The sequence below is a fragment of the Eurosta solidaginis genome, chromosome 3 (genome assembly GCF_040869045.1).
Source record: "Eurosta solidaginis isolate ZX-2024a chromosome 3, ASM4086904v1, whole genome shotgun sequence".
Taxonomy (NCBI): domain Eukaryota; kingdom Metazoa; phylum Arthropoda; class Insecta; order Diptera; family Tephritidae; genus Eurosta; species Eurosta solidaginis.
Genome location: NC_090321.1, coordinates 239,522,389 through 239,548,041, shown reverse-complemented (window position 1 = coordinate 239,548,041; position 25,653 = coordinate 239,522,389). Strand labels below are relative to the sequence as shown.

General features: G+C 41.1%; 1 protein-coding gene across 1 annotated transcript in view; it reads left to right on the top strand.

The window, feature by feature from the left end:
• Nucleotides 1-239: 239 nt before the first annotated feature.
• LOC137245266 (uncharacterized) overlaps nt 240-25,653 on the top strand; it is a 49,173-nt gene continuing 23,759 nt past the window's right edge. Inside the window, exons 1-2 of the mRNA XM_067775633.1 lie at nt 240-609; nt 690-913. Coding sequence (XP_067631734.1) covers nt 811-913 — 103 coding nt within the window. The 5' untranslated portion in view covers nt 240-609; nt 690-810. The remainder of the gene's footprint in view (nt 610-689; nt 914-25,653) is intronic.

The following is a 25,653-nucleotide window of genomic DNA, read 5'->3' as shown; positions in this document are numbered from 1 at the left end:
TTTACGTGTATTTCAAAAGTAATATATTTAATTTTTTTTACAAATTCTTCAAATAAATTAGTTTTCTGCAAAATTTTGTTTACATTCTGTTAGGGAATATAAAGTTACGTTAATCTTTTTCTAAACGTATAGTCAAATCTACTACGATCGTAGTAGAACTCAAAGGCAGTTCTGTATGATAGACAACCCTCTAAATTATGTATGCCGAGCTTGTCAGAATAAGGGAAAAGTCAACGGGAAGAGAACACCTGAAAATTCATTTCATCATGGGTATGGCATTGGCTGAATAGAATATTTTTCACTTGTATGAATTCAAAATGGATTACCCTAAAAAGCATCATCTAGGCAGCATTTGTCAGAATAAACACAGCTTAAAATTTTGCTCTTCTTCTTCTTACAAAATTCGCAATGAATAATTTTAAAGTTTCGATGAATCAGTGGTGAAGTTGGGAAAAAACAAAAAGGGTTCATAAAACAAAAGACGTACGCTTCTATTATAATTTTATATTTAGAAGAGAATTAATAGTGTCACGCTAGCGTATAGAAGCATTTGAAACTACACAAAATTGTAAATTGCTGAAGAAACTAACCGACTGAGCCATATTCAAGGTGAGTAAAATAATTTCTTTTGATTGAAAGATATCAAAGTGCAGTTGTTGCTTTTATTTTACATTCCAATTTTATTCCAGGACAAATAAACACAAGTAGACAGCGCATAGGTGAATTTAAACTGCTAGTTTTGCAACGACCTCCTCTTCCACAACGGACGAGCTGGATCCCTACGAATTCGACGACATAGAGGAGGACGCAATGGATTTGTGGGCGCTCTTTGCACTTGTCTTTATAATATTTGTTATTATGAGCTGTTGTCGATTTTGTTGCAGTAATAAAAAACGTGGTACCGTCCTCTCGAGTGAGTACAATTCAATATTACGTATTATTTAATATGAACAATTATTGCTCTTTCTTGGAATGCTTGTAGAAGTAAGCGGTAATTCTATACGACAGCGTGTAGTATTTTGAAATTGTTCATTTATTATACCTTCTCAAAATCTCAAAATTGTAAGTCCTTAAAGGAAAATAGATAGTCCCACCATTAAGTATACCGAAATAATCAGGATGAAGAGCCGAGTTGATTTAGCCATGTCCGTCTGTCAGTCTGTCGGTCTGTCGGTCTGTCTGTGTGTATGCAAACTAGGCGCTCAATTTAGGTGTCCGATTACACATTTGTTGGAACCGGCCGGATCGGACCACTATAGCATATATCTTAATAAAATTTGGTGAGCGGGTGTATTTAGGGGTCCGATTACACATTTGTCGGAACCGGCCAGATCGGACCACTATAGCATATATCTTCCATACAACCGATTTTTCGGAAAAAGAGGATTTTTGTCATATCGTCCTCAATTTATGAAATTGAAGCTTCAAACATCACCATATGCTTTCGTATAATGCACATATTGTTGTCTGAAAAAATGGATGAGATCGCGACTATATATAGTATATATCCAACATAACCGATTGTTCAGATAAGAAACTTTTCGTAATTACTGTCCCATTTTAAGAGCTAGAGGCTTCAAATTTCAACGAATGCTTACGCATATAGCATATATTGGTATCTGAAAAAATCATATAGATCGGAGGCATATATATTATATACCTCGTACAAACTGTCATTTTTGCCCCTTTTGTACGGCTAGAAGCTCAAATTTCATCAAATACTTACGTTTACGTAATATATTGTTGAAATACGTGATTCGTAGTCATAGTTTTTACATGCAGACCACAAAAAACGTGAAACTTTGCATCCTCACACAAAGTACCTACCTATTTTTTAAACGGTTTTATTAAGGCCGCATGCACGGCCGTTGTGAACGCATTTTGAAATTGAAATTTAAGTAACATTCCGATAAGCTACAAGCTTGAAACTTGGAATATAGTTCGGAACCCGATGACAATGCAATAATAAGAAAAAAAGTCGCCGCTAGGTGGCGCAAGGATTGAGATATTCACAAAAATCGTATTTGTGGTCCGATTTGGCTCATATTTGGAACACATAATACATACAAGAATAGAAAGCGACATATGAAAAAAATCGCCGCTAGGTGGCGCAAGGATCGATATATTCACAAAAATCGTATTTGTGATCCGATTTGGCTCATATTTGGAACACATAATACATATAAGAATAGAAAGCGACCTATGATGTCCGATTTGGCTCATATTTTAATTAAATATTACATACGGTCCGGTAGAAGTGACGTCAAAATATTTTGTAGTTGGAGGATGGACAAGCATACGTGGCGCAGAGTCGAGTAAATTCTTTGGAATGATTATGTATTGGGGACATAGATTGTAACAAATTGTCAGGAAAGAGTCCTTGTACAATATACCTAGACTTCTCCAAAGCATACGATAAAATTTCTCATAAAATTTAAATTGCGAAATTAGTTTGTTATTGGTTCCACTCTACGTTCCTACAGTGGATTAAATCTTACTTGCACAACCGAAGTAATGTTGTAAATATTGACGGTGTTTATTCGAAACCATTTTGGGCCACCTCTGGAGTGTCCCAGGGCAGTATTCTGGGCCCTTTACTATTTATCTTGTTCATTAAAGACATTAGCTCTTGCTTCTCATCTACCAAATTTCTGCTTTATGCTGATGATCTCAAGATCTATTCTGAGATCAGTTGTTATAATGATGTCGTCGTTCTTCAATCTGAGATTAATGAGCTTTATATCTGGTGTGTTAAGAACCGTCTTTTCCTTAATATAAGTAAGTGCCACACTGTGATGTATGGTAAACTGCTGAGGCCACTTCATACCTCCTATCATATTGCAGACACTTTATTTCGAACGACTCTTGAAGTTAAATACTTGGGGTATACTTCGACTCAAAGTTTAATTTAATCCTCACGCCAGCTTCACAATTTCTAAGGCGCTTTCAATGCTTGCTTTTGTCAGACGCCATTCCGCAAAGTTCTCTGACCCCTACACACTCAAAGTTTTATATACGTCCTTTGTGCGGTCCAAACTTGAGTATGCGGCTTTCATTTGGCGGTTGTTGTTGTTGTTGTTGTTGTAGCGATTAGGTTACTCCCCGAAGGCTTTGGGGAGTGTTATCGATGTGATGGTCCTTTGTCGGATACAGATCCGATACGCTCCGGTAACACAGCACCATTAAAGTGCTGGCCCGACCATCTCGGGAACGATTTATATGGCCACATTGAACCTTCAGGCCATCCCTCCCTCCCCACCCCCAAGTTCCATGAGGAGCTTGGGGTCGCCAGAGCCTCGTCTGTTAGTTAAACGGGATTCGCCGCTCGAAGGTGAGGTTGACAATTGGGTTGGAGAAGCTATATATTGCGCTACACAACCCCTTGAATCCCTTCATTTGGCGGTCTTACCACGCAGTTCACAACCGCCTGGAGCGGGTTCAAAAAATCTTTATGCTCTTCGCACTTATTTCATTTCGATTCTCTGAACCGATCCCGTCTTATGAGTCTCGATGCCAACTAATATCCTTACTATCCCTAAACAATCGCAGAATTCTTTAGGCTTCGTTGTTCATTTTCGATCTTTTCACGGGCAAAATTGACTGCGCGTTGCTTCTTGAAAAACTATGCTTAAATACTCCCTGTAGAAACCTCCACCACTTTGAAATCTTTTTCATAGGGCTGAGTAGAACTGTTTATAACTCAAAAGCGCCTATTAACAGAGCCCTATCAGAAATTAATTGCTTCTCAAGTGTTTTGGATATTGATTTCTCCGACTCTAAATACGCTTTTCAACTTAAACTAAAAAATTACGTAATCTGTAATAATATAAATTCTTCTTGCTAGTGTTTTCCATAGCTTAATATAAGCCGGTTTCTGTAATTTAGTCATAAGTGTCTGTACTAAACATTTGTTACTAGGCTAAATAAATAAATAAATAAATAAATAAATAATAATGAGTCACTAAATGAACTAAATATAATGAGAAATAATAGGCAATTAAATAAAGACTAAAAACTTGAAAATAAAATAATAAAAAAAAATTTTTAAGTTAAACGGTTTTATTGAAAACAATACTTACATGAAGTAATAATAATACTAAAAGCTAGAAAATAATTAGGTAGGTCCTAGTCATCACACTCCTCATCAATCTAGGGCGTTGATCAGACAATTAAATAAAAGGGTTGGACGCGTGAAATTTCTATTGATAGTCATATATAAGACCACAAAAAAAAAAAAGACCTCACCGGGTTAGGGGGTCAGAATATACCCGCGGTAGGTATGCCTGTCGTAAGTGGCGACTAAAATACCAGATTCAAGGGGCTGTGTAGCGCAACCCTTCAAGTTGCCAGCGCAATATATAGCTTCTCCAAACCCAATTGTCAACCTCATCTGTCGGCGGCGAATCCTGTTTCACTAACAGACGAGGCCCTGGCGACCCCAAGCTCCTCACGGAACTTGGGGGTGGGGAGGGAGGGATGGCCTGAAGGTTTAATGTGGCCATATAAATCGTTCCCGAGATGGTCGGGCTAGCACCTTAATGGTGCTGTGTTATTGGAGCGTACCGGATCTGTATCCAGCAAAGGACCATCACATCGATAACACTCCCCCCAAAGCCTTCGGGGAGTAACCTTATCGGTACAACAACAACAACAACCACATTTTTAGAAATTTCACGCGCCCAACGCTTTTATTTAATTGTCTGATCAACGCCCTAGATTGATGAGGAGTGTGATGACTAGTACCTAGGACCTACCTAATTATTTTCTAGCTTTTAGTATTATTATTACTTCATGTAAGTATTGTTTTCAATAAAACCGTTTAACTTAAACATTTTTTTAAATTATTTTATTTATTTTATATTTATCTTAAAAATCGTTTAGGTATGTACATCTGTTCACTATATATTTCTTATCTTATACAGCCGATTATTTGGAGATTACGAATGGGATAAGATTATTGTTCAGCCCCATTCATGAACGGTATGAAGTCTTCGGCACAGCCGAAGACAGTCCCGCCCTTACTTATTTTAATTTAAAATTGGATCCGTACATCGTGCCTGTACCCGTATGTTGTTGTTGTTGTAGCAATGCTCGCTCCACCTAACAGCCGCGACCGATCACAAATTGTCATCAATACCCTCTAACGGGAGTCCAAGGAAACTTGCCGTTTCAACAGGGGTGGACCATAAGGAAAGTGGTGTTAGAGGCGTTGGTCCCACATTACAATTGAAGAGATGGTGGGTGTCATGTGGGGGCACATTGAAGCGGGGCATACATTTTGTATGTCGGGGTTGATTCTGGATAGGTAAGAGTTTAACCTGTTACAGTATCCAGAACGAAGTTGAGCAAGAGTGACACGCGTTTCCCTGGGGAGTATGCATTCCTCTTCCGCGAGTTTTGGATAATTTTCTTTAAGTACTGGATTCACCGGGCAATTCCCGGCATAAAGGTCCGACGCCTGTTTATGGAGTTCACCAAGGACCTGCTTGTGTTTTTTCACTTCATACGGCTCGGTTCTCAGGTGCCGTATTTCCTCAAAATGCTTACGGAGATGACTCCTTAAGCCCGTAGGCGGTGCTGGTTCATCAATCAGATGTCTGTTGGGATGCCCAGGTTTCTGGGTATTCAACAGGAACTGTTTGGTCAGCATCTCATTTCTCTCCCTGATGGGGAGTATTCTCGCCTCATTATGCAGATGGTGTTCTGGGACATAAGAAGACAGCCCGTGGCTATTCTGAGAGCAGTATTTTGGCAGGCCTGTAGCTTCTTCCAGTGGGTAATTTTTAGGCTTGGCGACCATATGGGTGACGCGAAGCACGTAATCGGCTGGCTAATTGCTTTGTATGTAGTCATGAGCGTTTCTTTATCTTTTCCCCAGGTACTGCCAGCGAGGGATTTGAGGATTTTGTTACGGCTCTGAATTCTCGGAACAATGGCTGCGTGCTCACCAAAATGTAGATCCTGATCAAACGTCACACCCAAGATTTTGGGGTGTAGGGCAGTCGGTAGCGTAGTGCCATCGACGTGGATGTTCAAAATGGTCGACATTTGGGACGTCCATGTAGTAAATAAGGTCGCGGAAGACTTAGTCGGTGATAATGCCAGGTTTCGCGATGCGAAAAAACTGGAGAGATCAGGGAGGTAGCCGTTTATTTTATTGCATAGCGCATCGATCTTTGGGCCTGGGCGTGTGGCCATTATTGTGCAGTCATCGGCGTAGGAAACGATTGTGACTCCTTCCGGTGGTGAAGGTAGCTTATATATGTAGAAATTAAACAAAGGTGGGGATAGGACACCACCCTGTGGCACCCCTTGCTTAATTCTCCTTGGTTTTGATGTTTCGTTTCTAAATTGCACCGATGCCTGCGACCACCCAGATAATTTGCGGGCCACCTTTTAAGACATGGGGGAAGGGTAGACCCTTCAAGGTCTTGCAGTAACGAGCCATGGTTGACCGTATCAAAAGCTTTTGATAGGTCTAGCGCTACGAGTACTGTTCTATGGTGGGGGTATTGATTTAAACCGCAATTATCTGGGTGCTAATGGCATTTAGCGCGGTGGTAGTGCTATGGAGTTTTCTGAAGCCATGCTGATGAGGGGCTAGCTGCAAATTTGCTTGGAAATAAGGGAGCAAAATGGCTTCAAGCGTCTTTGCCACTGGCGATAGGAGAGATATCGGACGATACGACTCACCTATGTTAGCTTGTTTCCCAGGCTTTAGTAGCGGGACCACCTTGGCCATTTTCCATTTCTCGGGTATGACAAAGGTGGAAAGAGACAGGTTGACTAAATATTTGAAACCCTCTTTCCCTAGGCTTTTAAGCATCGGCATGGCTATGCCGTCTGGGCCCACTGCTTTGGATGGTTTAGCACGACCAATGGCGTCCTCAACCTATTTAGCGGTGATGGTGATTGGTGACGCGCTGAATTTGTGTTTATGTGCGTGTCTATTGGCTCTCCGTCTATCTTTGTCCGCTGTAGGATGCATTATATATTGTCGGCAGAAAGCGCTCGCGCATTTTTTCGCATCCGACAGCATTTTGTCGCCAAAGGCGATGGAAACTTTGTCTTTGTGCTTAGTCGGATTCGATAGGGACTTTACGGTGGACCAAAGTTTACCCACACCGGTAGAGAGGTTACAACCTCTTAGGTGCTCCTCCCATTTCGCCCGCTTCTGTTCATCCACAAGCAATCTGATGCGTTGGTTTATATCCCTTATTTGGGGGTCGCCTGGATCAAGCTGTCTTATAAGGTCACATTCTCTCGCTAAGTTTGCGGCCTCCGCTGGGAAGTGGGGGCCGGATTTTGGAAATTCTCCCGGCCGGAAAAGTGCCGAGGCGGATTCAATGACCTTACGGAAGGCACGCTCCCCTTGGCGGGCATCAGTCGGGATAGGGAGGGCAGCAAAGCGGTTGTCTGTAAAGGATTTATATTCTTCCCACTTTCCTTTTTTAAAGTTTATGAAAGTGCGTTTTTCAGTGACGATGAAGTCGGCGGTACGCTCGAGCGAAATAAGTATGGGCAGGTGGTCGGATGCCAATGTTACCATCGGCTGCCAGTTGACGCAGTTTACGAGTTCTGCGCTCACGATTGAGATATCGCTGTGACAGCTTCCTACCATACGTGTGGGGGCGTCTCCGTTTATTGTGCAGAACGTCGTTTCTTCTATTTGATCCGCCAACATCTCACCCCTACTGTCCGCCCGCAAGTTTGAATGCCATAGATCATGATGGGCATTGAAATCGCCTAAGATAATGCGATTGTTGCCAGTGAGTAAGGCCCTGATATTAGGGCGGTATCCACTGGGGCAACAGGTGGCAGGAGGGATGTAGATGTTGATGATTTCTAGGCTTGCATCGCCTGACCAGACAGATAGGCCTTGAAGTTCTAAGACATTGTCCCTGCGGCCGATGCCAGGATCAAATATATAATATTGCACAGAGTGGTGTATGATAAACGCGAGACCGCCTCCTTTTCCGCTCTCGCGGTCTTTCCTGTGGACATTATACCCAGAGCATGTCTGCAATGCAGATCTTGCTGTGAGTTTAGTCTCTTGAATCGCAGCAATGCGGATGTTGTGCCGCTTCATGAAATCGACTATCTCCTTAATCTTCCCAGTTAGTCCATTACATTTAACTGCAGAATTCTGAAGTGCATAAGGGGAGACGCCGCCACTCTGGGTGTAAGTGACGGGTGACTACGCCTGGGTTGTGGAAGGTCAGGACGCAATTGCTGTTGTGGCCCTGGGACTGGGCGTCCTTGGGCAAGCATTGGGGTACCCGGATGATTTGGGTTTGCGACCTGGCAACATGGCGCGATGAAACCTGTCGGGGGGTTGCCGTCACGGAGACCAGAACATCTAGGAAAGTGGCACCATCCAAGGCAGGAGCTGCATTGGGCGGATGTCGCAAACCTATATATTCTGTGCTGGCAGACGGTGCAAACGGAGGTAGGGACTAAGAGTATGTTTCCCTGACCTGCACGATTGCTGCCGGAAAAGAGGGGGGAGAAGACGGGGGCAGGGGCTGATGCTCAGCATTGCTACCAACTCTACTACGAAGGTAGTAGTTATGAGTGGTATCAGCTGTTTGAGTTGTTGGCGCCGTGGGGCGCGAGCAGCAGCGGGGCTGCTGGAAGGTAGTGGGGGGGGGGGGCGCTTAGGCGTAGACTACGGGACGCCCTTGGGCGTGAACAGCAAGGAGCCACAAAAGATTTATAAAAGTTACGTGGACGTCGGGTTTTGGGATCAAGCCCAGAACAACCTGTCCGATGCAACCATCCCTTGCACGAGACACACTGAACAGAGTATGACCGTCCTAAAAAGATTCTTTTCCGGCAGATGCAGCAAAACCATTTCTCAGGACCGGGGTCAGGAGACGGACCCGGATTGAATTCGATGCCTTCCCGGAGTAAGAGAATATGGAGCAATCCTGCTGCAAGGAGCTGCTGGGAGGATGACAATTTGTGGGAGGGACGAAACAAATTACGCTTCCCAAGGCAGTCGGTTCTATGTACCGGAGCGACTCGGGATTTTTCCCGACCAAGGACTGTCATTTCAGTGTAACCCCATTTAATTTGTTTCGTCCCTCCCACAAATTGTCATCCTCCCAGCAGCTCCTTGCAGCAGGACTGCTCCATATTCTCTTGCTCCGGGAAGGTATCGAATCCAATCCGGGTCCGTCTCCTGACCCCGGTCCTGAGAAATGGTTTTGCTGCATCTGCCGGAAAAGAATCTTTTTAGGACGGTCATACTCTGTTCAGTGTGTCTCGTGTAAGGGATGGTTGCATCGGACAGGTTGTTCTGGGCTTGATCCCAAAACCCGACGTCCACGTAACTTTTATAAATCTTTTGTGGCTCCTTGCTGTTCACGCCCAAGGGCGCCTCGTAGTCTACGTCTAAGCGCCCCCCCATTACCTTCCAGCAGCCCCGCTGCTCAGCAAGCCACAACAAGTACCCGCTGCTGCTCGCGCCTTACGGCGCCAACAACTCAAACAGCTGCTACCACTCATAACTACAATCTTCGTAGTAGAGTCGGAAGCAATGCTGAGCAACAGCCCCTGCCCCCGTCTTCTCCCCCCCTCTTTTCCGGCAGCAATCGTGTAGGTCAGGGAACCAGACTCTTAGTCCCTACCTCCGTTTGCACCGTTTGCCAGCACAGAATATATATGTTTGCGACATCCGCCCAATGCAGCTCCTGCCTTGGGTGGTGCCACTTTCCTAGATGTTCTGGTCTCCGCGACGGCAACCCCTCGACGGGTTTCATCGCGCCATGTTGCCAGGTCGCAAACCCAAATCATCCGGGTACCCCAATGCTTGCCCAAGGACGCCCAGTCCCAGGGCCACAACAGCAATTGCGTCCTGGCCTTCCTCAACCCAGGCGTAGTCACCCGTCACTTACCCCCAGAGTGGCGACGTCTCCCCTCATGCACTTCAGAATTCTGCAGTTAAACTGTAATGGACTAACTGGGAAGATTACGGAGATAGTCAATTTCATGAAGCGGCACAACATCCGCATTGCTGCGATTCAAGAGACTAAACCTACAGCACGATCTGCATTGCAGACCTGCTCTGGGTATAATGTCCACAGAAAAGATCGCGAGAGCGGAAATGGAGGCGGCCTCGCGTTTATAATACACCACTCTGTGCAGTATCACATATTTGATCCTGGCATCGACCGCAGGGACAACGTCTTAGAACGTCAAGGCCTATCTGTCCGGTCAGGCGATGCAAACCTAGAAATCATCAACATCTACATCCCCCCTGCCACCTGTTGCCCCGGTGGATACCGCCCTAATATCAGAGCCTTACTCACTGGAAACAATCGCATTATTTTAGGCGACTTCAATGCCCATCATGATCTATGGCATTCAAATTTGCGGGCGGACAGTAGGGCCGAGATGTTGGCGGATCAAATAGAAGAAACGACGTTCTGCACAATAAACGGAGACGCCCCCACACGTATGGTAGGAAGCTGTCACAGTTCGCCAGATATCTCAATCGTGAGCGCAGAACTCGTAAACTGCGTCAACTGGCAGCCGATGGTATCATTGGCATCCGACCACCTGCCTATACTTGTTTCGCTTGAGCGTACCGCCGACTTCATCGTCACCGAAAAACGCACTTTCATAAACTTTAAAAAAGGAAAGTGGGAAGAATATAAATCCTTTACAGACAACCTCTTTGCTGCCCTCCCTATCCCGACTGATGCCCGCCAAGGGGAGCGTGCCTTCCGCAAGGTCATTGAATCCGCCTCGGCACGTTTCATTCCCGCCGGGAGAATTCCCGAAATCCGGCCCCACTTCCCGGCGGAGGCCGCAAACTTAGCGAGAGAACGTGACCTTATAAGGCAGCTTGATCCAGGCGACCCCCAAATAAGGGATATAAACCAACGCATCAGATTGCTTGTGGATGAACACAAGCGGGCGAAATGGGAGGAGCACCTAAGAGGTTGTAACCTCTCTACCGGTGTGGGTAAACTTTGGTCCACCGTAAAGTCCCTATCGAATCCGACTAAGCACAAAGACAAAGTTTCCATCGCCTTTGGCGACAAAGTGCTGTCGGATGCGAAAAAATGCGCGAGCGCTTTCTGCCGACAATATATAATGCATTCTACGGTCGACAAAGTTAGACGGAGGGCCAACAGACACGCACATAAACACAAATTCAGCGCGTCACCAATCACCATCACCGCTAAAGAGGTTGAGGACGCCATTGGTCGCGCTAAACCATCCAAAGCAGTAGGCCCAGACGGCATAGCCATGCCGATGCTTAAAAGCCTAGGGAAAGAGGGTTTCAAATATTTAGCGCAGGTCTTCAACCTGTCTCTTTCCACCTTTGTCATACCCGAGAAATGGAGAATGGCCAAGGTGGTCCCGCTACTAAAGCCTGGTAAACCAGCTAACATAGGAGAGTCGTATCGTCCGATATCTCTCCTATCGCCAGTAGCAAAGACGCTCGAAGCCATTTTGCTCCCTTATTTCCAAGCAAATTTGCAACTAGCCTCCCATCAGCATGGCTTCAGAAAACTCCATAGCACTACCACCGCGCTAAATGCCATCAGCACCCAGATAAATTGCGGTTTAAATCAAAACCCCCACCATAGAACAGTACTCGTAGCGCTAGACCTATCAAAAGCTTTTGATACGGTCAACCATGGCTCGTTACTGCAAGACCTGGAAGGGTCTACCCTTCCCCCTTGTCTTAAAAGGTGGACCGCAAATTATCTGGGTGGTCGGCAGGCATCGGTGATATTCAGAAACGAAACATCAAAGCCAAGGAGAATTAAACAAGGGGTGCCACAGGGTGGTGTCCTATCCCCACTTTTGTTTAATTTCTACATATCTAAGCTACCTTCACCACCGGAAGGAGTCACAATCGTTTCCTACGCCGATGACTGCACAGTAATGGCCACAGGCCCAGGCCCACAGATCGATGAGCTATGCAATAAAATAAACGGCTACCTCCCTGATCTCTCCAGTTTTTTCGCCTCGCGAAACCTGGCATTATCACCGACTAAATCTTCCGCGACCTTATTTACAACATGGACGTCCCAAATGTCGACCATTTTGAACATCCACGTCGATGGCTCTACGCTACCGACTGTCCTACACCCCAAAATCTTGGGTGTGACGTTTGATCAGGATCTACATTTTGGTGAGCACGCAGCCGCAATTGTTCCGAGAATTCAGAGCCGTAACAAAATCCTCAAATCCCTTGCTGGCAGTATCTGGGGAAAAGATAAAGAAACGCTCATGACTACATACAAAGCAATTAGCCAGCCGATTACGTGCTACGCGTCACCCATATGGTCGCCAAGCCTAAAAATTACCCACTGGAAGAAGCTACAGGCCTGCCAAAATACTGCTCTCAGAATAGCCACGGGCTGTCTTCTTATGTCCCCAGAACACCATCTACATAATGAGGTGAGAATACTCCCCATCAGGGAAAGAAACGAGATGCTGACCAAACAGTTCCTGTTGAATACCCAGAAACCTGGGCATCCCAACAGACATCTGATTGACGAGCCAGCACCGCCTAGGGGCTTAAGGAGTCATCTCCGTAAGCATTTTGAGGAAATACGGCATCTGAGAACACAGCCGTATGTAGCGAAAAAACATAAGCAGGTCCTTGGTGAACTCCACAAACAGGCGTCGGACCTTTATGCCGGGAATTGCCCGGTGAACCCAGTACTCAAAGTAAAGTATCCAAAACTTGCGGAAGAGGAACGCATACTCCCCAGGGAAACGCGTGTCACTCTGGCTCAACTTCGTTCTGGATACTGTAACAGGTTAAACTCTTACCTATCCAGAATCAACCCCGACATACAAAATGTATGCCCCGCTTGCAATGTGTCCCCACATGACACCAACCATCTCTTTAATTGTAATGTGGAACCAACGCCTCTAACACCCCTTTCCCTATGGTCCACCCCTGTTGAAACAGCAAGTTTCCTTGGACTCCCGTTAGAGGATATTGATGACAGTTTGTGATCGGTCGCGTCTGTTAGGTGGGGCGAAGCACTGCTACAACAACAACAACAACAACGAAACAAATTAAATGGGGTCACACTGAAATGACAGTCTTTGGTCGGGAAAAATCCCGAGTCGCTCCGGTACATAGAAACGACTGCCTTGAGAAGCGTACCCGTATCGTATTATACGATCTGAGATTGTATATGATATATGTTAAATGGTGGCTACCGTTACTCAAAAGATCCATTTTTATTATTATTATGATAATATGAAAATTGTTGCTCTTTCTTGGGATGCTTGTAGAAGTAAGCACTTATTATCGTCATAGGTACATACATAAGTGTATATTCTCAAATATCTATGGTCAGCATTTAAGCTAACATCGAATAATTGTTTAATTTACGTGTGTATATACATAAGCGTCAAATGATCGGTTTTTGTTTATTTATCCCATTATGTACAGTTGTTATAATTCATTATTAACATGGCACATATGTACACTATAAATATACAGATGTACATATTTGTGGAAACAACATTTAATTTTTTTTCTAAAGAACTTTGGATAAAGCATACGAAATATTCCCTATCGTTGATAATGTGCAGTGAGTCATTTACTGATTTCTTCAAAATCGTTGGCTGCTGGGTTTGTTTATTTTTCGTTGATTATTGAATTTGCTCTTATTAAGCACAACTTCAGCCCACATCGGCTAAAATAGGCTGCACTTCTTTCATCTATAGCATTTTGCAATTGTTCATTTATTTTAATTTAAAATTGGATCTGTACATCATGCCTGGGCCAGTATCGCGTTATACGATCCGAGATTGAAAAAAACTATTTAAATCGCAATAGCTCAAAAACAACGAATCAGATTTAGGAAATATGTTAAATGGTGGCTACCGTTACTCAAAAGATCAATTTTTAATTATTTTGACGTGTTCTTTTACAGATTGTTCAGTGAAATTGTTTTTCCATAAGATAGTGTGTATAACACGATACGGCGCCGGTATGGCACTTTGAAAACTCAGGCATGAGCATCCCAAAGAGTATCCAACATATTTCCTATAGTTAGCTAGTCTTGAAATTTTTTGAGTTGAGAGATCCATAAGAAAACTAATTGTTGTCCCGCCTTTCTCCAGTTATATTAACTTGATATTTTCTTTTGAAGTGCGCAATTGGAGGAGTCCTATATATTTTTTATTGTTGAAGAAATTGAAAGGAAAAATGTAGCCGTGGTCTGCCTTCCTTTCTTATTTGAATTATATTAATTTATTTTCTAAAGGCGCAAAAAGGCGGCTCATATACCTTCGGGGACATTTACGACGAGCACATCTTCCAATTTACGTCGTGCTATGCAAAAACTAGGACTTACATGTTCTATGCCGACCCCGAACAGCATTTGCAAGCAGATGATTATTCGTTGAAAAGCTTTTCAATGCAGAACTTTACTGGGAGATCTTCCCTTACCACTGCCTACGAGCGACCTCGCTCAGCGGGTAAGGGGGTAAGAATATGCCCGCAGTAGGTATGCCTGCCGTAAGAGGCGACTAAAATACCAGATTCAAGGAGTGTGTAGCGCAACCCTTCAGGTTGCCAGCGCAATATATAGCTTCTCCAAACCTAATTGTCAACCTCACCTATCCGCGGCGAATCCTGTTTCACTAACAGACGAGGTTCTGGCGACCCCAAGCTCCTCATGGAACTTGGGGGTGGGGAGGGAGGGGATGGCCTGAAGGTTTAATGTGGCCACATAAATCGTTCCCGAGATGGTCGGGCTAGCACCTTAATGGTGCTGTGGTACCGGAGCGTACCGGATCTGTATCCGGCAAAGGACCATCACATCGATAACACTCCCAAAGCCTTCGGGGAGCAACCTTATCGCTACAACAACAACAACAGCGACCTCGCTTAGAAAAACACATTATTTCTTTATTAATGCGACACATTTACTTTCATGTGGCACCATATTGGCCCCTTATTCAGAATTGGCCTTAATTCGTTCCCATGAGTAACTTGGGGTCGCCAGAACCTTTATTCCCCACGTGTAGGTAAGGTCGACAATTGGGTTGGAGCAGCTATAAATTGCGTTGGCGTCCCTGCCGAAAAGCTTTGCAAAATATACCACCTGTGTGCATTGCCGACAAAGGCCTAAAACTACTTAGTACCAAAAATAACCAATCTTAAAACACAAGTTGGATATTATTCCAATCGACAAAGCGAAAGGGGTCCTCAACGTTTGGTAGACAAAAGTCTTAAAAATGTAATACATTAAACAAATTGAAATTCATAGTGTATGCCGATGTAGTTCTTAATTTTTTATACCCGTATCATTGTTAATTACATTACATATTTATATAAAAAAAAAAAACATTAAAATTGGTTGTTGTTGTTGTTATCGCTAAGAACACTCCCCGAAGGCCCGGGGAGCGCCATCGAGTTGATGGTCCTTTGCCGGATGCAGATCCGGTACTTTCCGGTACCAAGCCCAACCATCTCGGGAACGAGATGTATGCCCCGCTTGCAATGTGTCCCCACATGACACCAACTATCTTTTTATACTCAGTTGAGCAGAGCTCACAGAGTATATTAAGTTTGATTGGATAACGGTTGGTTGTACATATATAAAGGAATCGAGATAGATATAGACTTCCATATATCAAAATAATCAGGATCGAAAAAAAATTTGATTGAGCCATGTCCGTCCGTCCGTCCGTTCGTTAACACGATAACTTGAGTAAATTTTGAGGTATCTTGATGAAATTTGGTATGTAGGTTCCTGAGAACTCATCTCAGATCGCTATTTAAAATGAACGATATCGGACTGTAACCACGCCCACTTTTTCGATATCGAAAATTTCGAAAAACCGAAAAAGTGCGATAATTCATTACAAAAGACCGATAAAGCGACGAAACTTGGTAGATGAGTTGAACTTATGACGCAAAATAGAAAATTAGTAAAATCTTGGACAATGGGCGTGGCACCGCCCACTTTTAAAAGAAGGTAATTTAAAACTTTTGCAAGCTGTAATTTGGCAGTCGTTGAAGATATCATGATGAAATTTGGCAGGAACGTTACTCTTATTACTATATGTACGCTTAATAAAAATTAGCAAAATCGGAGAAGGACCACGCCCACTTTTAAAAAAAAATTTTTTTAAAGTAAAATTTTAACAAAAAATTTAATATCTTTACAGTATATAAGTAAATTATATCAAGATTCAACTCCAGTAATGATATGGTGCAACAAAATACAAAAATAAAAGAAAATTTAAAAATGGGCGTGGCTCCGCCCTTTTTCATTTAATTTGTCTAGGATAATTTTAACGCCATAAGTCGAACAAAAATTAACCAATCCTTTTGAAATTTGGTAGGGGCATAGATTTTATGGCGTTAACTGTTTTCTGTGAAAATGGGCGAAATCGGTTGATGTCACGCCCAGTTTTTATACACAGTCGTCCGTCTGTCCTTCCGCATGGCCGTTAACACGATAACTTGAGCAAAAATCGATATATCTTTACTAAACTCAGTTCACGTACTTATCTGAACTCACTTTATCTTGGCATGAAAAATGAACGAAATCCGACTATGACCACGCCCACTTTTTCGATATCGAAAATTACGAAAAATGAAAAAAATGCCATAATTCTATACCAAATACGAAAAAAGGGATGAAATATGGTAAGGTAATTGGATTGCTTTATTGACGCGAAATATAACTTTAGAAAAAACTTTATAAAATGGTTGTGACACCTACCATATTAAGTAGAAGAAAATGAAAAAGTTCTGCAGGGCGAAATAAAAAACCCTTAAAATCTTGGCAGGTATTACATATATAAATAAATTAGCGGTATCCAACAGATGATGTTCTGGGTCACCCTGGTCCACATTTTGGTCGATATCTGGAAAACGCCTTCACATATACAACTACCACCATCCCTTTTAAAACTCTCATTAATACCTTTAATTTGATACCCATATCGTACAAACTCATTCTAGAGTCACCCCTGGTCCACCTTTATGGCGATATTTCGAAAAGGCGAACACCTATAGAACGAAGGCCCAATCCCTTTTAAAAATACTCATTAACACCTTTCATTTGATACCCATATCGTACAAACAAAGTCTAGAGTCACCCCTGGTCCAGAAAGGCCCACTCCCTCTTAAAATACTCATTAACTCCTTTCGTTTGATACCCATATTGCACAAACGAATTCTAGAGTCACCCCTGGCCCACCTTTATGGCGATATCTCGCAACGGCGTCCACCTATGGAACTAAGGATTACTCCCTTTTAAAATACTCATTAACACCTTTCATTTGATACCCATATCGTACAAACGCATTCTAGAGTCACACCTGGTCCATCTTTATGGCGATATCTCGAAAAGGCGTCCACCTATAGAACTAAGCCCCACGCCCTTTTAAAATAATCATTAACACCTTTCATTTGATACCCATATCATACAAACAAAGTCTAGAGTCACCCCTGGTCCACCTTTATGGCGATATCTCGAAAAGGCGAACACCTATAAAACGAAGGCCCACTCCCTTTTAAAAAGACTCATTAACACCTTTCATTTGATACCCATATCGTACAAACAAAGTCTAGAGTCAACCCTGGTCCACCTTTATTGCGATACCTCGAAAATGCGTCCACCTATGGAACTAAGGCCCACTCCCTCTTAAAATACTCATTAACTCCTTTCGTTTGATACCCATATTGCACAAACGAATTCTAGAGTCACCCCTGGTCCACCTTTATGGCGATATCTCGAAAAGGGGCCCACCTATAGAACTAAACCCCACGCCCTTTTAAAATAATCATTAACACCTTTCATTTGATACCCATATCATACAAACAAATTTTAAAGTCACCCCTGGTCCACCTTTATGGCGATATCTCGAAAAGGCGAACACCTATAAAACGAAGGCCCACTCCCTTTTAAAAAGACTCATTAACACCTTTCATTTGATACCCATATCGTACAAACAAAGTCTGGAGTCAACCCTGGTCCACCTTTATTGCGATACCTCGAAAATGCGTCCACCTATAGAACTAAGGCCCACTCCCTCTTAAAATACTCATTAACTCCTTTCGTTTGATACCCATATTGCACAAACGAATTCTAGAGTCACCCCTGGTCCACCTTTATGGCGATATCTCGAAAAGGGATCCACCTATAGAACTAAACCCCACGCCCTTTTAAAATAATCATTAACACCTTTCATTTTATACCCATATCATACAAACAAATTCTAAAGTCACCCCTGGTCCACCTTTATGGCGATATCTCGAAAAGGCGAACACCTATAAAACGGAGGCCCACTCCCTTTTAAAATGCTCATTAACACCTTTCATTTGATACCCATATCGTACAAACGCATTCTAGAGTCACCCCTGGTCCATCTTTACGACGATATCTCGAAAAGGCGTCCATCTATAGAACTTAGGTCCACGCCCTTTTAAAATACTCATTAATACCTTTCATTTGATACCCATATCGTACAAACGCATTCTAGAGTCAACCCTGATCCACCTTTATGGCTATATCCCTAAATGGCGTCCACCTATAGAACTATGGCCCACTACCTCATAAAATACTCTTTAATGCCTTTCATTTGATACACATGTCATACAAACACATTCCAGGGTTTCCCTCGGTTCATTTTCCTACATGGTTATTTTCCCTTATGTTGTCACCATAGCTCTCAACTGAGTATGTAATGTTCGGTTACACCCGAACTTAACCTTCCTTACTTGTTAATTGTAATTTGGACCCAACGTCTCTAACACCCCTTTCAGTATGGTCCACCCCTGTTGAAACAGCAAGTTTCCTTGGACTCCCGTTAGAGGATATTGATGACAATTTGTGATCGGTCGGACCTATTAGGTGGGGCGAAGCACTGCTACAACAACAACAACAACATCTCGAGAACGATTTGTTATGACCACATGGGACCTTCTAGGCCATCCCGTCCTCCCACCACCTAGATCCATGAGGAGTTCGCGGTCGCCAGAGCCTCGGCTGTTAATGAAACAGGATTCGCCACGGATAGGTGAAGTTGACAATTGGGTTTGGAGAAGCTATGCATTGCGCTAGGAACCTGAAAGGGCTGCGCTACACAAACCCCTTGAATCCAGTATTTTAGTCGCCTCTAACGACAGGCATACCTACCGCGGGTGTATTCTAACCCACTAACCCGCTGGGGGGATTAAAATTGGTCCTATTATTTTTTTATATTTGGTCCCCTTTTTCTATGAAATTTGGTCTTAAATAAAAACATGGTGTTGCAATCGTGTTCGGAACTATAACCAGCGCTGAAAATGTGACCGGCTCAGGAAATTTAGTCTATTCTGTAAAACTGACTGTTTCTAAAGAAAATAATCGGCTTTATAAATGGGCAAGTATCAAAGAAGTAACTATCCTATAAATTACTAGGCTACCAAAAAGTGTCTAAATTTTTTCTTTCTTCTATTCTATTTTAAAACTTCTTCAATTAATAAAAAAAAAATGTATCATAACAATAATAATGATAAAATAATTATTGTTAGGTCTTGAGTTCGACTCAAACCCGCGACCTTACAAATCAGTACGCCGATACAACAACAAAAAATGGTGGCCCGTTTTGTAAATAGTAAACGGTTCTTTAACGTTGCTGTTATCAAAAAGTTCATAGTTCTAAAAGAGAAATCAGTACAAAAAAGCCGACCGGTTCTGAAATGGTAACCGTTTTCCAAAAATAATCGGTTCCCAAAAAATAGTTGATACAAAAAAAAAAGAAGGATCCGGCTCCATAAAAGCTACAAGTTTTAAAAACTCATCGTTGTAACTGGTTTAAAAAAAGGTCCGCTAAAAAATTACTAGTTTAAAAATACTGAAATTCCTCATCTTACCTTCTTTCCACTTCGCTGGTACACAATCACTTCCAAACGTATGCGATAGGCTGGTATTAAAAAAAGGAAGGAGTAAGAAGCCCTTACAGCTGTTCTCCAGTGGCAAATTATTATTTTTTTTATGATTTGAATAGTTTATCGAAGGAGTTCACTTCAAAAACATCACAAATGCCTCCCATGCAGTCAAAATTAAATAAAGTTTAAATTATATTATAAAGCTACCTTGAGTGAAAAAAAATGTGTTTGAAATAGGGAAGGAAGGGGTGAGATAGGGCCAGAATATTTTTTCCTAAACCTGATGTATTGTTTTATTTCAGTCTTTTTTTCTTCACTGTGTTGTTGTAAGACATTGCCTTTTCGCTTCCGAGGGAACAGCTCATTTGCTTAACACCCTGCCATCTCGTTTCTTCAGAAGAAGTGCAGGGCTGTTTCTTAGGGAAGAGCTGCGCAGATATGATTCCTCTTGCTGAGCTGATGATATGTTATGTTTTATGAATAAAAATTCGGATGTAACATTTTTAGAACTCGTTGAATTACTGTAAATTTTGTTTGAGTGCACTTAACTTCAATTCTTAGTGAATCGAAAAGAGAACAGCAAAAATTTTTAATAAAAAATTAAAAAAAAAAAAAATTTAGAGATTACTAGCTTAAAATAAGACGTTTATATTGTGACGAATATTACCATCTCTAAGGTTATTAAATAAAGGCACAACAACATTAAAGCAAGCTACATAAACCCATTAATCATTATTTACACATGTACATACAAGGCAGCAGAGAGATACTCACCATCAGCCGAAGTAGTACTCACATATACACACGCATATGGCTATGCGAGAGACTATAAACTACAAATGTACATGTACATATATGACTGTAACTAGGCATGAAGTTCCCGAAGTTACTAGACCTTAGGAGAAATGGGTGAACGAGGCAACAGAGAATATAAAAGCAGCGAAAGCTGAGTAGTTAGTAGTCAGTTTTATTTAAGCACGCTATTGGGTGTGAAGTTAAGTGTTATTGTGAAGTACTTTTAAAGTAGTCTAATAAAGACCATTTTGCATTATTGAATATTGGACTTATTCATTCAACAGTTTAGCGATTCGAAAGTTGGCAGAAGGCTGCAAATAGGCGGAATTTCCCTATATTCGCTACAATATTTATTTGGCCTCCATTGTACGTACTTAAATATACAAAACTGATAAATAATGATCAATTATTTTGTAATCTATTTAAGTGTACTTACCTTTAACTTGTTCTTTAATTTTATATTACTTCTGAAAATTTGGTTTAGTTTTATTTGCATTTTATGAAAGACCAGAGTCACGCAATTAATTTGAGTTTATTTTTTGTTCGCTTTGATAGTTTTACAATGGTTTTCGTGTATGTTGTATATTGGAGTCCAATTTTCGTATTTTTACAAATTTTTATCTTATTACTTTTGATTTGTGTAAAACCTCGTCGTCGAAAAGCTGTTATTTTACGAACAACTACCACAACAGCGGGATGTAAGTGTAATTCGCAAGTAACACTTAACTTTCTTTTTGCCATTATACTCAGCGTGCTTTGCACACAGAGTATATTAATTTTGATTGGATAACGGTTGGTTGTACAGGTATAAACGAATCGAAATAGATATAGACTTCCATATTTCAAAATCATCAGTATCGAAAAAAAAGTTTGATTGAGCCATCTCCGTCCGTCTGTCCGTTAACACGATAACTTGGTAAGGTTCCAGGGCACTCAGATCGCTATTTAAAATGAACGATATCGGACTATAACCACGCCCACTTTTTCGATATCGAAAATTTCAAAAAACCGAAAAAATTCGATAATTCATTACCAAAGACGGATAAAGCGATGAAACTTGGTAGGTAGGTTGACCTTATGACGCAGAATAGAAAATTAGTAAAATTTTGGACAATGGGCGTGGGACCGCCCACTTTAAAAAGAAGGTAATTTAAAAGTTTTGCAAGCTATAATTTGGCAGTCGTTGAAGATATCATGATGAAATTTGGTAGGAACGTTACTAATATTACTATATAGATAGATGGAAATGTGCTTCGATAACACCGATTTTCAAAACCGGGAATAAAAACGATGTTTCAAACTATAGGCCTATTGCTAAACTTACTGTTTGTTCGAAACTTTTCGAAAATATAATAAAAGATAAACTATCCTTTACAGTCAAACGCATTGTTGAACCCAATCAACATGGTTTTACTGCCGGACGCTCTACTGTCACTAACTTGGCGTCTTTCTCGGATTTTTGTATATCCGCATTTAAAGATGGATCTCAAATTGATGTTATATACACGGACTTCTCGAAGGCCTTCGACAAGGTCTCTCACCAGATTCTTTTATATAAACTTGACTGTATTGGCTTTCACTCTGTGTTTTTAAGCTGGTTGAAATCCTACCTGACGAATAGACTCTTGTGTGTTAAGATCGAAAATCTTAAGTCCCACTCATTTGTCGCAACATCTGGAGTGCCTCAGGGAAGTATTCTCGGTCCACTCCTATTTGTGCTTTTCATAAATGATATTGGTTGCTGCTTCAAAAACTCCAGTTTTCTGCTATTTGCTGATGATCTTAAAATTTTCCGTAGAATTAATGCCCCTTCGGATTCCTGCCTTCTGCAAAGTGACCTTAATAATGTGGATGATTGGTGTCGCGCCAATAATCTTTTCTTAAATGTTAAAAAATGCTTCAGTATGTCTTTCTCAAAATCCATGAGTTACTATTCTTCGTTGTACTCTATTTCAGGCATCCAGGTGGCGTCAATTAACGAACATGTTGATCTAGGCGTTGTCTTTGACTCAAAATTCACATTCACCAATCACATATGTTATGTGCTCCCAATGGCCTACAGGAACCTTGCTTTTCTTCGCAGATATGCAAGGGACTTTAAAGATCCGTATACTAAGAAAGCCCTATATATATCGTTAGTGCGCTCCAAAATTGAATATGCTTCCAATATCTGGAACCCCATCTACAGTAATCATTCGGCCAGAATAGAAAGAGTTCAAAGAAAGTTTGTCCGTTTTGCTTTGAACTCCATACATTTTGATAACCCGCTGCCTTCTTATTCTTCTCGTTGTCAACTGATCAATCTGCAATCACTTGAAGCGAGGAGAACGGTGCACTTGGCTATGTTTGTGTATGACTTAATTGTGGGCTCTTTGGACTGTGCGACTCTTCTTGAGAAAATATCGTTTAATGTGCCGCAAAAAAATTTGCGCGCATTCCTGCCTTTTTACTTGAGTTCTTGTAGAGCAAATTACTTTTATTTTAGCCCAATTTTCCGCGCCCTTACTGAATTAAATAAAATCTCTACTAGACTAAATATTGATTTTTCTGCGTCCAGAGATACATTCAAGGCTTCCTTTGTCTTACTCTTTACATAATGTTGTACCTAATGTATATGTTTAATACCTATATTTATTTTATTTTTAATACGTTATTGTATCTAGTCTGTAAGATTCTTGATCATAGACTGAATTAATAAACTATACTGTACTAAATAAAAATTAGCAAAATCGGATGAAGAACACGCCCAATTTAAAAAAAAATGTTTAAAAGTCAAATTTTAACAAAAACTTGAGCAAAAATCGATATATCTTTACTAAACTTAGTTCACGTACTTATCTGAACTCACTTTATCTTATCGAAAACGCCTTCACATATACAATTAAGGGCCACTCCTGTTGGGAATTCAATGCAAATATAACAGAACTCCGTTTTATGTCCAAATATTAAAAAATAAAAAACCCAGTAAAGTACGTATAACATGTGGAGTGGAGTTTATTAAAAAAAAAATAAATGTAAGGCGCGATAACCTCCGAAGAGATCTAAGGCCGAGCTTCTCTTCCAATTTGCGTCGTGCTCCTCTTGATTTTTCCCTACAAATTGGCCGGACGGGACCTACATGTTTTATGCCGACTCCGAACGGCATCTGCAAGGCAGATGAGTTTTCACTGAGAGCTTTTCATGGCAGAAATACAATCGGAGCGCTTGCCAGACACTGCCGAGGGGCGACCCCGCTTAGAAAAATGTTCTTCTAATTGAAAAATCTTATTTCTAAAATTTTGATGTTGCTTTGCCCGGGAGTTGAACCCACGGCATACGGCGTGATAGGCGGAGCACGCTACCATCACACCACGGTGGCCGCCGGTGGAGTTTATTATCTGTATTAAATAATGCAAATTAACAAAAGACAGTTTCCAAGTAATTTAACTTACTTATTTGCTATTATCTTTCCACCAACATTTCTTCTTTGATACAATTGTTCACATTCATTAAAGTAGTTGTTCGAGAATGTTAAGGAAAATATTGCAGGGTGGCATAGAAAACATAAAATATAAAAATTCAGTTTGATTCAAATTTAAATTGTCAATTTATAACGCAGGGTAAAACAGATACAGTAAAATCAAATAAAGAGTCGGCTACAGGTTCGTTTACTCAACAACTCCCTTTTAAAACCCTCATTAATACCTTTCATTTGGTACCCATATCCTACAAACGCATTCTAGAGTCACCCCTGGTCCACCTTTATGATGATATCCTGAAAAGGCGTCCACCTATAGAACTCTGGCCCACTCGATTTTAAAATACTCTTTAATACCTTCCATTTGATACCCATGCCATACAAACACATTCCAGGGTTACCCTAAGTTCATTTTCCTACATGGTGATTTTCCCTTATTTTGTCTACAAAGCTCTCAGCTGAGTATGTAAAGCTCGGTTACACCCGAACTTAGCCTTCCTTACTTGTTTTTACATCAATTTTTTTTAAGAAAATTCTAACAATCTTAGAATTTGATTTAAAATAAAATACCTATTGAAGCATTTCATTACCTAGCCAGCGTAGACGCTGTGTCTCCATTCGCTGTATAGTGTTGGTATCGGCATTAAAGTTCATCATTAAATCTTCTTCGGTACTCTCCGTTGCCTGCGCGTAGAGGGCCATAAATCGTTATTTTGCGCACTCTCAGAGCCGCCTCATCTGATGTCATGGAGCATGCTTTTGCATCGTATATCATGAGGTAACGATAGGTGACTTGTAGAGTATGATTTTCTTTTGCCGATAGAGGACGTTGACAATTGCCTACTCAGTCTAAAGTAGAATATGTTGCCAATAGAGTTCAAACAACCAATCCAACCTAGAAACAATTCACGCCTGTTGAATAATGTAGGCCATTTACTAAAATTTAGTAATTTTATCACAAAAAAATACTTCATTTATCATACCATAATCCTGTAAGTAAATATGATAACACACAGCTAACTAAACATTTTTTTTAAATATTGTAAAAATAAAATTAGTTTATAGTAATTAACGGCCCGTAAAAGTTCATAAATATGCCTCTTTCTAAAAATGAAAAATAAATTTTGTTAAAATGACCTATTACCTTGGTATAATATTAATTGTGCTCGCGGTTATATTTTGTGCTTTCTTAATTGTTTTGCTGACAAAATTGCGTCGAAGAAGTGCATTAGCAGAGCAAAATGTGTCTTCAACAACGTTAGATGATCACATTGAATATATCTAATTGTTAAAGTAAAAATAAAAATGATTTTTTTTTTATTTGTTAACTACTACGGTTGTCAGATAGCCAATAAATTGTACAATTTATCATATAAAACAAAAACAATAAAAATTTTTCATATCTACTAAATTGTGTTGAACTGCATGCATAATGGAGTAAAAAATTGACTCTACTGTGTTTGGTGCTTCCCAATACACAAAAAAACAATTAGATGTTTAAACAAGAAGGACGCTCCTA